Source organism: Oncorhynchus mykiss, chromosome 17, assembly GCF_057628025.1.
Source record: "Oncorhynchus mykiss isolate SJ-2025 chromosome 17, ASM5762802v1, whole genome shotgun sequence".
Classification (NCBI taxonomy): domain Eukaryota; kingdom Metazoa; phylum Chordata; class Actinopteri; order Salmoniformes; family Salmonidae; genus Oncorhynchus; species Oncorhynchus mykiss.
The window spans coordinates 60,416,286-60,435,418 of NC_143038.1; the positions used below are offsets into that span (position 1 = coordinate 60,416,286).

The 19,133-nt window shown below is 42.1% G+C and overlaps 2 protein-coding genes across 6 annotated transcripts in view; both read right to left on the reverse strand.

Annotated features, from left to right (window-relative positions):
• Positions 1-19,133, reverse strand: part of LOC110494603 (E3 ubiquitin-protein ligase PDZRN3-B) — a 562,549-nt gene that overhangs the window by 322,662 nt on the left and 220,754 nt on the right. The window lies entirely within an intron of this gene.
• LOC110494605 (contactin-3) overlaps positions 1-19,133 on the reverse strand; it is an 83,829-nt gene that overhangs the window by 23,046 nt on the left and 41,650 nt on the right. For all 4 annotated transcript variants that reach the window (XR_016488048.1, XM_021569821.3, XM_021569820.3 and 1 more), the window contains exons 5-12: positions 18,210-18,308; positions 9,222-9,425; positions 8,567-8,669; positions 7,953-8,137; positions 3,982-4,118; positions 3,433-3,562; positions 2,643-2,793; positions 2,034-2,161 (exon numbers count right to left, since the gene is read on the reverse strand). Coding sequence is in view for 3 of the 4 variants with exons in the window: in XM_021569821.3 (XP_021425496.2) it covers positions 2,034-2,161; positions 2,643-2,793; positions 3,433-3,562; positions 3,982-4,118; positions 7,953-8,137; positions 8,567-8,669; positions 9,222-9,425; positions 18,210-18,308 (1,137 nt within the window). In the remaining variant the exon portion in view is untranslated. The remainder of the gene's footprint in view (positions 1-2,033; positions 2,162-2,642; positions 2,794-3,432; positions 3,563-3,981; positions 4,119-7,952; positions 8,138-8,566; positions 8,670-9,221; positions 9,426-18,209; positions 18,309-19,133) is intronic.

Sequence of the window (19,133 nt, forward strand, 5' to 3'; positions counted from 1 at the left end):
GATAGGGGGCAGCATTTTCACTTTTGGATGAATAGCATGCCCAGAGTGAACTGCCTCCTATGTCCTAGATACTAATATACGCATATTATTATTAGTCATTCAAACAGTTTATAAAACAGTTTGAATTATGTCTGTGAGTATAACAGAACTCATATGGCAGGCAAAAACCAGAGAAAAAATCCAACCAGGAAGTGGGAAATCTGAGGTTTGTAGTTTTTCAAATCAGCCCCCATTGAAGATACAGGGTGATATTAGTTATGTTTCACTTCCCAAGGCTTCCACTAGATGTCAACAGTATTTAGAACCTGTTTTGAGGATTCTACTCTAAAGGAGGGGCTCATAAGGGCTCTTTGAGTGAGTGGTCTGGCAGAGTGCCACAGCCTCGGTCTTGCGCGCTCATGTGAAAAGTAGCTACGTTCCACTTCATTTGTACAGACAAAGGAATTGTCCGTTTGGAACATTAATGAAGTGTTATGTTAAAAACATCCTAAAGATTGATTCCATACTTAGGTTGGCATGTTTCTACGGGCTGTAACGGAACTTTTTGAACTTTTCGTCCGACGTTCGTCGCGACCTGAACACGCTTTTGGATTTGTTTACCAAACGCCCTAACAAAATAAGATATTTGGACATAACTGATGGACATTATCGAACAAATCAAACATTTATGGTGGAACTGGGATTCCCGGGAGTGCATTCTGATGAAGATCATCAAAGGTAAGTGAATATTTAAAATGCTATTTCTGATTAATGTTGACTACCCAATCTTTTGGCTGCTTTGTTGTCTAAAGGCTGTACTCAGATTATTGCATGGTTTGCTTTTTCCGTAAAGTTTTTTTTTTTTTTAATCTGACATAGCGGTTGCATTAAGGAGAAGTTTATCTAAAGTTTAATGTATAATAGTAATATCTTTATCAATGTTTATTATGAGTATTTCTGTAAATTGATGTGGCTCTCTGCAATATCACCGCATGTTTTAGAACTACTGAGCGTAACGTGCCAATGTAAATCAGATTTTTTTTATATAAATATGAACTTTATCAAACAAAACATACACGTATTGTGTAACATCAAGTCCTATGAGTGTCATCTGATGAAGATCATCAAAGGTTAGTGATTCATTTTTATCTCTATTTCTGATTTTTGTGACTCCTCTCTTTGGCTGGAAAAAATGGCTGTTTTTCTGTGGCTTGGTGGTGACCTAACAATCGTTTGTGGTGCTTTCACTGTAAATCCTTTTTGAAATCAGACACTGTGGCTGGATTAACGAGAATTATATCTTTAAAATGGTGTAAAATACTTGTATGCTTGAGGAATTTTAATTATGAGATTTTTGTTGTTCTGAATTTGCCGCGCTGCACTTTCACTGGCTGTTGCTAGCGGTACCCCAGTCCTAGCCAGGTTAACACAATTTCTGGTTAACACTTCATATTTGCATGGTCAAATTGGGGGAAAATGTTTGAAGTAGGATTATGCAAGCAGAATACATTCCCAATGGTGGCTGCAGTGGAGTATGGGCATTGTAAGAGAAAGGTCAGGATAATTAAATTCCATTAGATTACAGGGTTCAGCTGTTGGCGTATGACCTAAAAAAGCTAATGAGAAAAACAATGGAGGTAGTGACGGACGCTTACAATACATGTACCTGATAACTGCACCAACACACTACGTCACCACACCCATAAATAAAGACCTTCACTTAATTGCTGTATAATAACTTGTCTATTTCACCACTCTCTCTAGTGAAATCAATTCCAATTGCTTTAATTGCAAAATTACAACCTTGTCTATGTACAGACAAAATAGTAATGACCAATTGAAGTAGTACGGACAAATTGTAACGATCACTTTCATTAAATGTTAGGCTGGAATTATTGGTACAATAATCAGTACAAGACAGTAGATAAAAATATCCGACAGTAATGACAGCGGTTGATGTTAAAAATGGCAATTACGTTAAAATCATGAACCAAAATGAAAAGTTTTTGGGAGATGCATCGGGCTTATTGTGAGAACACGTTATGATATCACACCTGTGATAAGGAGTCTTCCGGTGGCGCTTGCAGTCCCAAACTGATTTTTAGCGATGCATGTGTAGCTCCCCGCATCCCTTCTGGTTGCGTTGACAATCTTCAGTGTCCCGTTGGCAAGCAGAGTAATCCTAGGGGATAAATAACAGAGGTTCTGAGCTGTTGCTTGGGTAGAGAATAGAAGAGCCATTTTTGAATACAGTCCAAGTGCTAGGATGCATAATAGCCTTCCGTTTCAACATAATTTCCATTTTTCCTTGTATTCCAACAGAGAAAACAATTGACTTTGCATTTAGCAATTTCCTGTGAAATTGGTGTCCTAATGCCAATCCTTCTACCCAGGCTTGCCATCCAAAAGATGGTTATCTGCATGTGAATTTTTTAATTTAAACAAAATAAGCCTGACTGAAACCTGAATGACTGAAATGTAGGTATTTGCATATGCTAAGCATTCAATATGCACAGACTCCGCATACAACATTTACTATCTATATCTAAATTTTTCCAGGGGTTTGTTTTCTTCTCATAGGCCTTTCCCCCTATTCATCCACACATCTGCAAATATTCTAATAACACACAGCTGCCCTTTGTTCATGCTGGGTTTCACACTACCTCTCGTTTTTCTGCACGATCTCATTGCTTTTCTTCCACAGGCTAATTGCCCGGGGCGAGGCTTGGGGCTTGCACTCCAGAACCACTTCACTGCCTGAGCGAGCTTTCAGCAGGGGCTTCAGTGGATTCTTGGAGAAACTGGGAGGTGATGCTTTAGGAGACACAGGGGGGGAAGTGAAGAAGACAACTTGAACCAACTCACAGATCAACTGTGCTGAGCTGAGATTGACTGTCATTCCCTCCCTCCTTGCCCTATCCAATGGCATCAAAACCAGGATCTCCATAGGAACTGCTCCAGAGCTTCAGTGATGAAGCCATGTCAGCGATGAAGCCCTTTCCCCCCTCCCCCATAGAGACCAGTCCTCACTACACACTATGGGCTTCTCTAAACGTTGGGCTTTGTCTGTCATCATCACATTTTGTCAGTCATCATCTGAGACCCCCAGTGTCATTAAATATCAAGACAGAATTGGATTTCTCATCCAGTCAGTCAGATAGAACTCAGCAAAGCTCTCCGAATAAATCGATATGTAATCTACATGAGAAAGCCCTCTGATACCACTGTGCAATGCGTTTGTAGTATCAAAATCAATATGGTGAAATGATTGAAAGTAAAATGAGACACTCCATCAGATTCATATTTTCTTCTCTGGAGCCGAAGTGGCATTAAATGAGGCTGCGAGTGAATGTTGAAAAGGGCAACGGCAGGGTGCTAGTTTTATCTTTAAGAATATGATCAAACACACAGCAATCTAGACACACATAAAAGCAGAGAGGAAAGCTATCTTACCTAACACCATTAGCTGAGCGCTGGAATAAATAATGCCATGTTTGTTTTCAGCCACACACTGATACATTCCGGCGTCTGACAGGTTTAATGCTGCTATGGAGAGAGCCCCGTTTTCGATTTGTACCCGGCCCTGTGGACGAGAAAGCAAGCAGATCTGCATATGTATTGCTAGAGCAGTCTATTATGTCCACAGGCGCAAATGCAATTACTTGTACACTATGAAGAGACAAGAGAGGGGAAGAAATAACACTTTATAGCACCCTGTTCTGGTATGTATGCTCAGGTTGGAACTGGGATAGGGTGAGGGGGTAGAAAATGCTGACCTGCTGCTTCAACAAAAACAAAGAAAGTAATGTTGTCAATAGCAGTAGACCACTAATAAGCTATGTATTTCCCATGGCCATCAAGTTGGAAAAGCCACTAAAACATTTTGCTGCTGATGTATTACTCAGACTGAATTTGGACCCCATCAGCTGTTCAGAGATGCTGAAGCACAGCACACTATGTGGAGATGCTGATGTGGTTTAACATGCAAGACTCCATACATACCTCTGCCATTAGGTTGTCTCCATTCCTCAGCCAACTGTAGGAGGGCTTGGGTTTTCCGTTTGCCTTACACTCCCAGAACAGGTTCTCCTCAATGGACAGGGCCCCGTCGATCATTGTTTGCAGCCAATGGGGTTTTGCTATGAAAAGAGGGAATATGCAGATGTCAGGGACATGATGTGTCAAAGAAATAATGATGATAACAAGGACAACAGAGCCAAGACTGAAAATAAATTGTTATCGTGGACCGCTGACATAATATCAGAATTGTGCCTTAACAGTTTGAATTAATATTCCATCATTGGATTCTCCATTCACCGAGCTGCCAGGACAGTAGACTCAGGGAAATTGAGAGGGGGAGGGGTATGCCTCTTCATCAAAAGCAAATTGTGTGCTGACTTGAGTACAGTGAAAGTCTCGAAACATTGTTCACAACTGTTGTTCACAATTGTTCACCAACTCAATCATCAAGTTTGCAGACAACACAACCATAGTAGGGCCGATTAGCAACAATGACAAGACAGAGTACAGGAAGTAGGTGAGGGACCTGGCAGAGAGGTGCATTAACATTAACAAAATGAAGGAGCTAATCGAGGACTTCAGGAAAAAGCAGAGGGAGCACACCCCTATCCACATTGATGGGACTGCAGTGGAGAAGGTGGAAAGCTTAATGTTCCTCTGCGTAACACATCACTGACGATCTGAAATGGTCCACCCACACAGACAGTGTTGTGAGGAGGCAGAAGAAATTTGGCTTGGCCCCTAAGACTCTCACAAACATTTATAGATGCACAATTAAGAACATCCTGTCGGGCTGTATCACTGCCTGGTACGGCAACTGCACCGCCCGCAACCGCAGAGCTCTCCAAAGGGTGGTGCGGTCTGCCCAATGCACACTGCCTGCCCTCCAGAACACCTACAGCACCCGATGTCACATCGGGCCTGTTCACCCCACTATCATCCAGAAGGCAAAGTCAGCACAGGTGCATCAAAGTTGGGACCAAGAGACTGAAAAACAGCTTCTATCTATAGGCCATCAGACTGTTAAATAGCCATCACTTGCCGGCTACCACCCGGTTACTCAACCCTGCACCTTAGAGAATCACTGGTCACTTTAATAATGGAACACTAGTCATTTGAATAATGTTTAGATACTGCTTTACTCATTTCAAATGTATATACTGTATTCTATTGTACTGTATTTTAGTCAATGCCACTCCGACATTGCTCATCCTAACATTTATATATTTCTTAATTCCATGATTTTACTTTTAGATTAGTTGTTGTGAATTTTTAGATATTACTGCACTGTTGAGCTAGGAACACAAGCATTTAACTACACCCGCAATAACAACTGCTAAATGTGCGTATGTGACGATACAATTTGATTTGAACAGATCCATATACGATGGAATCTCAATTGCACTCCACACTGCCCTCACCCACCTAGATAAGAGTGTCATGACTGTCCTGACCAGGTCAGGTTACAGGAGACCACAACCCTACAGATTATCTCTCAACCCCAACAGAGGAGGAGAGATCTAGGGGTCTGAAGATGTGGGGGTTTTATGACCCCTTACGCCCCTGGTAAATATCAGGCCACAGACAAATTCCTTTGTCCTGTTACTATGGAGAACCAGCCTCAGAACATTAAACATGAAATAAAGGGACTTTGGAACAATGGTTACCCATCAGCCACAATGGTGGTCATGACGATAGATGGAATATGAAAATGTATGTCATTTTTGTTTTGTTATTAAAGGTTAATAGATGACGTTATTACGAAAACATTGTAACGTAAAGAGTTTTCCTAGTATATGTTTTATGTTTATACATTGTACTTTGTGTGGAAAATGTCCAAATCAAAGGGAATGTTTTGGTAACGATGAAATGTTAAGTTAGTTGTCTAAAATTGGATTTGAGTGAAATCTAGACCTTGCCCTCATTAACATGGTACGTCCAGAGAATTGCCCTAAAGGCGGTTACGCCCACTTCTGACCCAAGGGTATAAAACCTGTGAGTATAGAATTTACATAGAGGACGACGTGACCCAAGCTGCAGCAAAGGTCTAAAAAGTGAACGAACCCAGAATGCAACGCAAGTTTGAAGACAAAGAAATCCTTTTCTATCCAAGCTACGGATGAGTAGCTGTGTCTAAGCGGGTGAATTCAAGTCAAACCACCTAGCCTCCATCTCCCATTGAATCGTGGTATCTAAAGGGTTTCATTCCTATGCTGTGAGCCCTGAGCTACAGAGCTGTCTGTCCACAGAAGACCCCTTCCAGAGCAAAGGGTGAGGGAACAGACTCCTAAGCCAAAAGGACACTGACATCGGGAGGACGATCAGAGAGGTGCGCCGGAGTAGTGCGTAATCGAGCAGCCTGGACGGTCCACGCAGAGAAACCTCGGAGATCATCCCCACGTAATACATCATTATATTCTGACCCATTAGAGCGGCAGTTTGGGGCAAGGCTAGGGTTAGAATAGCATAGCTGACAAATTCACCCAAATGTATATTTCTCTCGTGTACTTTCTTTTTTCTCTCTCTCTCTTTGAAATCCCCCTTTTGGGGAACACACACCATAGTGTGTTGGCCCGTTATACTAAGTTCTAATCAATAGCCTATAATGTGTTTTGTCTATGTGTATCTTCTATCATCATTTTACCTTTTTAGTAAATAAATATTCAACTAAGATTGGTGTGGTACGAACTCATTGGTGAGACCCGGGTCCGTGCAGATTCACGGGCTATATGACGTTCAGAACATTGGTAGGCAACTGGTTTGGTAGGCAACTGGTTAATTAGCGGCTGTTAGCGGCTGTTGTAAAATCGATATTCTGATATTCTGAGTTAATTTGGGAAATAGAAACTCAATAAAAACTAGTTTTCCCATGGTGCCCCAGGTTAATGAGTTAATAATTGCTTGATTCAGTTAATCACGCAATTAGAAACTTGTAATCATTCAATGGGCAACAGTCATCACATTAACTAATACAACGTCACGACAAGAGGAATACTTATATCAGAATGCTGTTCATTTACTACAGCTCAGAGTTCAACACCATTGTCCCCTCCAAGCTTGTCACCAAGCTTAGGACCCTGGGACTGAACATCTTCCCTCTGCTACTAGATCCTGGACTTCCTGATGGGCCGATCCCAGGTGGTAAGAGTATCACCTCTGCCACGTTGACCTTCAACATGGGAGCCCCACAGGGGTGTGTGCTTAGTCCCCTCCTGTACTCCTTGTTCACCCACGACTGTGTGGTAACGTACAAGTCCAACACCATCATCAAGCTTGCTGACGCCACGACGGTGGTAGGCCTGATCACCGGAGACAATGAGACAGGGAAGAGGTCAGCCTACAGGGAGGAGGTCAGTGATCTGGCAGTGTGGTGCTGGAACAACAACCTCTCCCTCAACGTTAGTAAGACCAAGGAGCTGATAGTGGATTACAGGAAACTGGGGGGCGATCACGCCCCCATCCACAGCGACGGGGCTGCAGTGGAGCGGGTCGAGAGCTTCAAGTACCTCTGTGTCCAAATCACTAAGGACTTAAAATGGTCCACTCACATGTGCACACTCATGAAGACGGTGCGAAGACCTCTTTCTCCTCAGGAAGTTGAAAAGGTTTGGCTTGGGAATATGGCATTGGAGCTAACCCTGCTTCTTATGTTCTTGTGTTCTTCTTCTTTTTTTCTTGTGTGTTTTTGTTCTACCTTAGGTTATTTTGAGTGGTATATTGATATTGATTACTGCATTGTTGGGTTTGGAGCTTGCAAGAAAGGCATTTCACTGTACTTTTGCACGTGACATTAAAACTTGAAATTTCACACTGCCAAGTTTTCTAACAGATAACCAAGGCCAAAGCCAGTATTCTGACTCCAAGCCTACATTTACAAATGTGGGTATCTATTATAACAGCACATTGACTCATAAGTGTCTCTGGATTCATTCAATGTAAAATGGATCACTTACCCTGGAAGGCGATACGACCTCGTGCAGCGTTTTTTCCCCGGCTATTTTCTGCCACGCACTCATACATCCCTGTGTCTTCCTGCTGGAAATGTGGAATTTCAAGAACAGCGTTGGAGTTCTTCATCTTCACCTTACTGGGAAATGGGACACCGCTGGTTCTCCTCCAACTTATTTCTGGGACTGGGCTGCAATACAATGAGGAGAAAAAATCCCTTATGACGACTGTCTGTCAGTCTGAGGTGAAAAAATGTTGATTCACTGTACAGAAGCTTTTACTGCGTAACGGAATTCAATTTTTCTCTAAAGAGGAGGCTGCCAAAGCCTTTAGAATTAATGTAACCATACAAATCTGGAAATCTGGCTTTCATCCATTTTCACTGTATCAAATTTCAACAGCTTTGCCTTCCTGGACATATGAAAGGATGTTTGATTTTCACATCCTCACAATGTGCTACTGCTTTCTCTACTCCTCTGTAAGTCTGTGATACTTGACTTCAAGACGATGAGTGATATCACTAATATTCCAGCATCCTATAAACAGCAAACCTTCTAATTACAAAGACCTGCATAACAAATAAAACTGCACTCTCACAAACACATGCACATTCACTTACTTTCCCAGTGCGAAGCATTCTAGTTTTACCGTGGATCCCTTCGCAGCTGGAACAGTGTCAGGGAAATTAACTTCTATTTTCGGTTCGTATTCACCCATTGCTCCTATGAAAGGGAAACAATACACAAACAGCATTTTGGCATCAATGATTAATGGCATACACACTTTACGCCTTGGAAGACAAGGCTCAACAATAACATGGGCCCAGAAACACAAAGGTCTTTGTGTGTGGAACAGAAACGATTACTGAGAGGTTGGTAAGAGGGAGAGAAACGGAAAAGGTTTATTAAAGATTCAAAGAAGAATACACCTGGGGGAGGGGATGGTATGTATTCATCTCCTGTGGAGATGTGACTTCTTTTCAGACTGAATCTAATATTCAAGCTGCTAGGAGGGCAGCAACTCCACCCAATGACTTTTCCCTTTGAGGAGGTAAGGTTACTCTGTCTTTTACCAAGTACAATTAGCATTATAGACTATCAGGAAAGAATGGTCTATTGTAGACTGTGTATTGTCTGCCAATGCTATACACGTTGAGCGAGGTAGACTATTGATGTTGTAGCCTGTGTAGCGCCTATCTCTTTATAAGGAGCTTAATCTGGGCAGCTTGTGCAGACTGATCAGCGTGTATGTTTACATAAAGGATGGGATCTTACCGTCATTCCTCAGGACCAGTGGTGTAGGAGAGCTGAGGACTTTGCCCTTAGTGATGCTATTGTTGACCACACAGGTGTAGTTGCCCACATCAGAAGGCTCCACTTTAGCGATGTACAGACTTCCTGTCTCCTGGGAGATGAATCGACGACTATCTTGCTGGACAAAGTAGGGGTACTCATTGAAGATCCATGCAAACGTCAGCTCTAGGAGGGAGAGGAATGTGACAGCGGTAAATACAGTAGTAGTACTGAACAGTAACATATGTATGTAGAAGTAGTAGTCAACATTGAAAAATGCCCTTTTGAAAATATAATTTAGCATGTATGTGAAATGTTTGTGTAGATATATCCTTTGCTGAAATAGTGTACAAGAAATCAAAATACATTTTCTTCTCTATATTTAAAGTTTAAAGATACCAGGCGAATGCAGTAGAACAGCTATTGCTGCACAAGAAAGAGCGTCCAAAGGAAAGAGAGCAAACCAAAATGGATTACAGCACCGCACTGGCACTCTCATGACACATGCCCTGTTCTCTACTCTGAGTGACTCAGGACAGGGCTTTCTTCCAGGCTTGTCTCATGCATGCCATGCTTCTCCTCAGCCAACAGGCCTAGCATAATTAAGAACACAGAACACAGCATTACTGACTCATCTTGAAGAGAGCACAGATTCACAGGCGTGAGGTACTGTAGCAGTAGCCTATCCAATGTGGTGTGGAGGCGAGAGTGTGTAGGGAGCTACAAGGTGTGTATGTACTGTCACTCATTTCCTGTCCCCCTGGGAGCAGAACGCTTTGCAACCTTGGGTGCTGGGATCACGCTTTGGCAGTCGGTTCAATGAAGCCAAAACTAATTCATTCTGATGAAGCAAAGCAAGACCGGGTATCCCTGACTCTAAGCTATGTGGCCAGTGATGAACAGTGATAGCATTTGTCAAGCAAATACAAGTATAGAGGAAAATGAAAATATAGTGCAACAACCTCTTTTCTTATTGAACACAATAGCCATTTATGTAACATGCACAATGTTACAAACATGCCGTAGCTGCAACACAAAAGAAAACCATCCCATAATTGAGCCCTCGAGAATAAACAAATATTTATGATGGAGCCCTAATGCAGTCACTTTAGCTAGCAACAATATTTCATTTGTGGCCATGTCTATGTAACATGAGATATAATGTGTCATTTGAGAAAACATCTATTCCAACATTTGAAGCCGCTGAGGCCGAATAAAAACCTGCAGGGATGTCTTATAGTCAGTGGGTAACAATGGGCCCAACGAGTTCAAGGTTGTGCGTCAAATTCATGCTTCGCAATGCAATGAGAGCAGTGCTATGCTTACTGGGTCGTATTCTCTTGTTCAAATAGGAAAACCAAACAAAACACAATACTGCTATGGTAACAACATGCCTGGCAAAAGATCATTTCTAAGCAAGAGGCTGTCGCAGTGTGTTTCAAACTGGCTACACAAGGCCATTATCACCTCCTCCAGCTGTACAGGCCTGTATACACACACACACACACACACACACACACACACACAATGTGTACTATACAAAAGAGAGGAACCTCTAATGGGTCACGTTTAAAAGGATACTTCAGGTTTTTGGCAATGAGGCCCTTTATCTACTTCCCCAGAGTCATAGGAACCGTGTATACCATTTTTTTGTCTCTCTAGTATGAAGGAAGTTATAGTTGGTTCGCGAGCCGTTAGCGCCATGATAGCTCCATGACTGGAAGTCTATGGGTAACGCTAGTAAGCAATTACGCTAGAGTTAGTTAGAAACTTCCTTAAACTGCACACAGACATAAAAATGATATCCACAAGTTCAAATCAAATTATATTGGTCACATACACATATTTAGCAGATGTTATTGCAGGTGTAGCAAAATGCTTGTGTTCCTATCTCCAACAGTGCAGTAGTATCTAACAATTCACAACAATACACACACATCTAAAAGTAAAAGAATGCAATTAAGAAATATATCCATCTTAGGACGAGCAATGTCTGCGTGGCATGGACTAAAATACAGTAGAATAGAATAGAGTATATACATATGGAATGAGTAAAGCAGTATGTAAACATTATTCAAGTGAATAGTGTTCCATTCTGAAAGTCCATTTCTATGTGCAGTGGCAAGACAAAGTATGTGAACCCTTTGGAATTACCGGGATTTCTGCATAAATTGGTCATAAAATTTGATCTGATCTTCATCTAAGTCACAACAATAGACAAACACGGTGTGCCTAAACTAATAACACACAAATGATTGTATTTTCATGCCTATATTGAATATATCATTTAAGAATTAACCGTGTAGGTTGGAAAAAGTATGGAGTCAGAAGTCAGCAAACGTGGAGTCCAATCAATGAGACGAGATTGGAAATGTTGGTTAGAGCTGCCCTGACCTATAAAAAAAACTCACTAAATTAGAGTTTGCTATTCACAAGAAGCATTGCCTGATGTGAACCATGCCTCGAACAAAAGAGATCTCAGAAGACCTAAGATTAAGAATTGTTGACTTGCATTAAACTGGAAAGGGTTACAAAATAATCTCTAAAAGCCTTTATGTTCATCAGTCCACGGTAAGACAAATTGTCAACAAATGGAGAAAGCTAAGCACTGTTGCTACTCTCCCTAGGAGTGTCCGTCCTGCAAAGACGACTGCAAGAGCACAGCACATAATTCTCATTGAGGTTAATTAAGAAGAATCCTAGAGTGCCAGCTAAAGAGTTACAGAAATCTATGGAACATCCTAACATCTCTGTTGACGAGTCTACGATACGTGAAACACTAAACAAGAACGGTGTTAATGGGAGAACACCACAGAAGAAGCCACTGCTGTCCCAAAAAAACATTGCTGCAAGTCTGAAGTTCATATAAGAGCACCTGGATGTTCCACAGCGCTACTGGCAAAATATTCTGTGGACAGAGGAAACTAAAGTTGAGTTGTTTGGAAGGAACACAACACTACGTGGGGAGAAAAAAAGGCACAGCACACCAACATCAAAACCTCATCCCAACTGTAAAGTATGGTTTGGGGCTGCTTTGCTGTCACAGGGCCTGGACAGCTTGCCATCATCGATAGAAAAATGAATTCCCAAGTTTATCAACACATTTTGCAGGAGAACGTAAGGCTGTCCGCCAACTGAGCTCGTCAGAAGTTGGGTAATGCAACAGGACGATGACCCAAAACACAGAAGTAAATCAACAACAGAATTGCTTCAACAGAAGAAAATATGCCTTCTGGAGTGGCCCAGTCAGTCCTGACCTCAACCCGATTGAGATGCTGTGGCATGACCTCAAGAGAGAAGCCACCTCCCTAAGTTTGTTTTACTCACTGCTTTAGCACACTCCACTAACCCTGATGTCCTTGCCGTGTCTGAATCCTGGCTTAGGAAGGTCACCAACAATTCTGAGATTTCCATACCCAGCTACAACCTTTTCCATCAAGATAGAACTGCCAAAGGGGGAGGAGTTGCAATCTACTGCAGAGAAAGCCTCCAAAGTTCTGTCATACTTTCCAGGTCTATACCCAAACTGTTTGAACTTCTAATTTAAAAAACAAACCTCTCCAGAAATAATGTGCCCTGGACACCATTTGTGAATTTATCGCCCTGCATCTAGCTTCAGAGTTCGTTCTGTTAGGTGACCTAAACTGGGATATGCTTAACACCCCGGCAGTCCTACAATCTAAGCTAGATGCCCTCATTCTCACACAAATTATCAAGGAACCCACCAGGTACAACCCTAAATCTGTAAACATGGGCACCCTCATAGACATTATCCTGACCAACTTGCCCTCCAAATACACCTCCGCTGTTTTCAATCAGGATCTCAGCGATCACTGCCTCATTGCCTGTATCCGCGGTCAAACGACCACCCCTCATCACGGTCAAACGCTCCCTAAAACACTTCTGCGAGCAGGCCTTTCTAATGGACCAGGCCGGGTATCCTGGAAGGATATTGACCTCATCCTGTCAGTCGAGGATGCCTGGTCATTCTTTAAAAGTAATTTCCTCACCATCTTAGATAAGCATGCCCCGTTCAAAAAATTCAGAACTAAGATATAGCCCTTGGTTCACTCCAGACCTGACTGCCCTTGTCCAGCACAAAAACATCCTGTGGCGGACTGCAATAGCATCGAATAGTCCCCACGATATGCAACTGTTCAGGGAAGTCAGGAACCAATACACGCAGTCAGTTAGGAAAGCAAAGGCTAGCTTTTTCAAGCAGAAATTTGCATCCTGTAGCTCTAACTCCAAAATGTTTTGGGACACTAAAGTCCATGGAGAACAAGAGCACCTCCTCCCAGCTGCCCACTGCACTGAGGCTAGCTAACACGGTCACCACTGATAAATCCATGATCAAACATTTCAGTAAGCATTTCTCAACGGATGGCCATGCCTTCTTCCTGACTACTCCAACCCTCGCCAACAGCTCCACCTCCCCTGCAGCTACTCGCCCAAGCCTCCCCAGCTTCTCCTTCACCCAAATCCAGACAGCAGATGTTCTGAAAGAGCTGCAAAACCTGGACCCGTACAAATCAGCTGGGCTAGACAATCTGGACCCTCTCTTTCTAAAACTATCCTCCGCCATTGTTGCAACCCCTATTACCAGCCTGTTCAACCTCTCTTTTGTATCGTCCGAGATCCCTAAAGATTGGAAAGCTGCCGTGGTCATCCCCCTCTTCAAACGGGGTGACACCCTAGACCCAAACTGTTACAGACCTATATCCATCCTGCCCTGCCTATCTAAGGTCTTCGAAAGCCAAGATATTAAACAGATCACTGACCATTTCGAATCCCACCGTACCTTTTCCGCTGTGCAATCCGGGTTCTGAGCCGGTCACGGGTGCACCTCAGCCACGCTCAAGGTACTAAATAACTGCCATCGATAAAATATATACCGTCTTCATCGACGTGGCCAAGGCTTTCGACTCTGTCAATCACCGTATTCTTATCGGCAGACTCAATAGCCTTGGTTTTTCTAATGACTGCCTTGCCTGGTTCAACAATTACTTTGCAGACAGAGTTCACAGTGTGTCAAATTGGAGGGCTTGTTGTCCGGACCTCTGGCAGTCTCTATGGGGGTACCACAGGGTTCAATTCTCGGGCCGACTCTTTGCTCTGTTTATATCAACGATGTTGCTCTTGCTCTGGGCGATTCCCTGATCCACCTCTACGCAGATGACACCATTCTGTATACTTATGGCCCTTCCTTGGACACTGTGCTAACTAACCTCCAAACGAGCTTCAATGCCATACAACACTCCTTCCGTGTCCTCCAACTGCTCTTAAACGCTAGTAAAACCAAATGCATGCTTTTCAACCATTTGCTGCTCGCACCCGCCCGCCCGACTAGCATCACCACCCTGGACGGTTCTGACCTAGAATATGTGGACAACTATAAATACATAAATACCTAGGTGTCTGGCGAGACTGTAAACTCTCCTTCCAGACTCATATTAAACATCTCCAATCCAAAATAAATTCTAGAATCGTCTTTCTATTTCGCAACAAAGCCTCCTTCACTCACGCCGCCAAACTTACCCTAGTAAAACTGACTATCCTACCGATCCTCGACTTCGGCGATGTCATCTACAAAATAGCTTCCAACACTCTACTCAGCAAACTGTATGCAGTCTATCACAGTGCCATCCGTTTTGTTACCAAAGCCCCTTATACCACACACCACTGCGACCTGTATGCTCTAGTCGGCTGGCCCTCGCTACATATTAGTCGCCAGACCCACTGGCTCCAGGTCATCTACAAGTCCATGCTAGGTAAAGCTCCGCCTTATCTCAGTTCACTGGTCACGATAACAATACCCACCCGTAGCACACGTTCCAGCAGGTTTATCTGACTGATCATCCCCAAAGCCAACACCTCATTTGGCCGCCTTTCCTTCCAGTTCTCTGCTGCCAGTGACTGGAACGAATTGCAAAAATCGCTGAAGTTGGAGACTTTTATTTCCCTCACCAACTTTAAACATCAACTATCTGAGCAGCTAACCAATCGCTGCAGCTGTACATAGTCCATGTGTAAATAGCCCACCCAATCTACCTACCTCATCCCCATACTGTTTTTATTTTATTTACTTTTCTGCTCTTTTGCACACCAGTATCTCTACTTGCACATCATCATCTGCTCATTTATCACTCCAGTATTGACATGTTGATGCTACCCATCCCGGTAGCGGGATAATTGTCATCAGCAACTGCTGAATAGCATAGCGCCACAGTCAAATAATATTACTAAAAATATTCATATTCATGAATTCACAAGTGCAATATAAAAAAACACAGTTTAGCCTTTTGTTAATCCACCTGTCGTCTCAGATTTTGAAATTATGCTTTACAGCGAAAGCAATCCAAGCGTTTGTGTAAGTTTATCGATAGCACAATATAACATTATGTACACTAAGCATTAAGTAGCTAAGTCACGAAAATCAGAAAAGCAATCAAAAAAACTGTTTACCTTTGATGATCTTTGGATGTTTTCACTCACGAGACTCCCAGTTACACAACAAATGTTCCTTTTGTTCCATAAAGATTATTTTTATACCCAAAATACCGACGTTTGTTTGTCGCGTTATGTTCAGAAATACACAGGAAAGAGCGGTTACGACAACGCAGACGTATATTCCAAATAATATCCATAATGTCCACAGAAACATGTCAAACGTTTTTTATAATCAATCTTCAGGTTGTTTTTAAAATACATATTCGATAATATAATCAACCGAGTGTGTAGCTTTTTCAATAACAGCGGGAGAAACAATGGCGGCTTTACTCAATTGCGCAAAACTCACTCTGAGAGCCCCCACCTATCCACTTACGCAATGTGATCTTTCACGCTCATTTTTCAAAATAAAAGCCTGAAACTATGTCTAAAGACTGTTGACACCTTAGGGAAGCCATAGAAAAATGAATCTGGTTGATATCCCTTTAAATGGAGGATAGGCATGAATAGGAACAGAGAGGTTTCAAAATAAGAGGCACTTCCTGATTGGATTTTAATCAGGCTTTCACCTGCAATATCAGTTCTGTTATACTCACAATATTTTTACAGTTTTGGAAACTTTAGAGCGTTTTCTATCCTAATCTGACAATTATATGCATATTCTAGTTTCTGGGGCTGAGAAATAGGCAGTTTCAAATGAGTACTTTTTTTTTAGCCAAAAACGAAAATACTGCCCCCTACACCCAACAAGTTAATCTGCTAAATTGTAATTATTCGCTCTTATGGCCTATTTAATGCCTAACTCCTCATGCCTTTTGCACACACTGCATATAGACTTTATTTTTTTCTACTGTGTCATTGACTTGTTTATTGTGTTATTGGCTTGTTTATTGTTTACTCCATGTGTAACTCTGTGTTGTTGTCTGTGTCACACTGCTTCACTTTACCTTGGCCAGGTTGCAGTTGCAAATGAGAACTTGTTCTCAACTAGCCTACCTGGTTAAATAAAGGTTAAATAAAATAAATAAAGTTCACCCCCAAGACTATTGTTTAACTGAAACACTTTTGTTAAGAGGAATGGTCCAAAATTCCTGCTGGACATTGTGCAGGTCTGATCCGCAACTACAGAAAACATTTGGTTTAGTGCTGCCAAAGGAGGGTCAACCAGTTATTAAATCCAAGGGTTCACATACTTTTTACACCCTGCACTGTGAATGTTAACACTGTGTTCAACAAAGACATAAAAATAGATCATTTGTTGTGTGTTATTAGTTTAAGGAGACTGTGTTTGTCTATTGTTGTGACTTAGATGAAGATCAGATCAAATGTTATGACCAATTTCTGCATAAATCCAGGTAATTCCAAAGGGTGCGCATACTTTATTTCCAATGCATATGGGGCAGCAGCCTCTAAGGTGCAGGGTTGAGTGGATGGATATTTAACAGTCTGATGGCCTTGAGATAGAAGCTGTTTTTCAGTCTCTCGGTCCCAGCTGTGATGTGCCTGTACAGACTTCGCATCTGGATGGTAGCGGGGTGAACAGGCCGTGGCTTGGGTGTTTGATGTCCTTGATGATCTTTTTGGCTTTTCTGTGACATCGGGTGTTGATTGTCAGTGATGTGTACGCCGAGGAACTTGAAGCTTTTCAACTTTTTCATCTGACTCTGAAGTAGATAAAGGGTGTCCTTGCCAAAATCTCGAATTTTCCCTTTAAAGTGAGTGGTGGTCCTTTGTAGCTCAGTTGGTAGAGCATGGCGCTTGTAATGCCAGGGTAGTGGGTTTGATTCCTGGGACCATCCATACGTAAAATGTATGCACGCATGACCAAGTCGCTTTGGATAAAAGCGTTCGCTAAATTGCATATATTCTGGTCCTGCAACAGGGTCAGTCTGTATGTACAAAGTCCATTATTCAATACCAAGGAAAGTTTAACTGAGTAGGGTTGCGATCACACACACTGCAATAGCAATCTCAAATGTGCAGAGTCATTCATCTGTACAAGTTGAAAATAGCATGAAAGATAAACAAGATATCCCAGAAAGTTTTTTTGTTTGTTTTTCCTCTAGGGTATAGAATAAATGAGTTTGAAAAATCACTTTGAATTCTACATTCCATTTGAGTTGGGATAAGTTACAATTGATTATGTGATCCAGGTTTTAAAATCACTTTGCTGGGAACGTATTGCCTAAGGATCAGGTTAAGCCTCCAATTTGAGGAACATCTTTTCATTTGCCCCCAGATTTGTCTCTAATTGAAGGAAATAGTTCAGAATGAAAAACAAACAGAGGCCAATCACGCACGGCTTTATTCTGCAGACATCTGTGTGCAATAAGTTTCATTTGAGGTTGCTAGCTGGAATGATTGCTTTGAGGGCTAACAAATACGGTGTTATGAATAAACATATTGTGAACACCCCGAATAACTTCTGTATATAATACTTAATCAAAGATTTTAATGGGATACAGAAGAGCGGTACCTTTCCAGTTATTCATAGATATCTCTAATAAGGAAAAAACATACCTCCAGAATGCATGGGTGGTCCACATAACAAAACCACTCCTTGGCCCTCTCGGACATTCACAGCACTCCGTGCAGTTTGGGTCTTGAAGTTATCTAGGTCTAATCAACACAAAAATCCAGCTTTAGTGTTACTACAGAATGGATGAATATGCATAATAAAGCATAATGGACAGTAAGCACTAACATGAGTATGCCTAAATACAGCTGACAACTCAATCAGTATCAGCCAATGTGTTTCCCACTGTGGTTTGAGTTTCACCACCACATGCATCCGTTATATTGGTTTCTTCAGAGCTCTAAAATCCATGTGGTGCAGGAAACCATTCACAGGTACAGTGATTGATTGCTTTAGAACACACCCAATGCTATACAATACTTTGAAAGGCAACTGTAACATTGAACATTATTGATGGACTTGAGTATGTGATGTATACCTCACAACACACAGTTGTTATGATAGCAGCAGGAGATTAACTTGCAAAGGGATAATAGAGAGAGGAGGAAACTGGAAGAACTGAACAAACACAGAGCACATGACGAAAAACAGGATTCAGTGCCAAGAGCAATAACCAACATCATTATTAAATGCAGTGTAATCTTGCACTTAGCTTCCCCATTGATACTCTGGGCGCAATTCATCCCTGCAAATGAAAGGGGAAAAAGCTGACAGACTGAGCTTGTACCTGGGATGATGAAACGTTACTCTGTTTCAGTGAGTGATGGGCAAACCACTGTACCCCTGTGCCTAATGACTCCGCACCCTTGGGCTGGCAGCCCTGCAGTCAGGCCCCGAACACAAACAAAAGAAAGTCAATGTGACCGTTAAGACAAATTGGGAAAAGAGAAGGATTATAGAGGGGAGTGGGAGAGCGAAGGGAAGATTAATGAGCCAGTCTCTGATGACCGTGGTGAAATCCAACACGG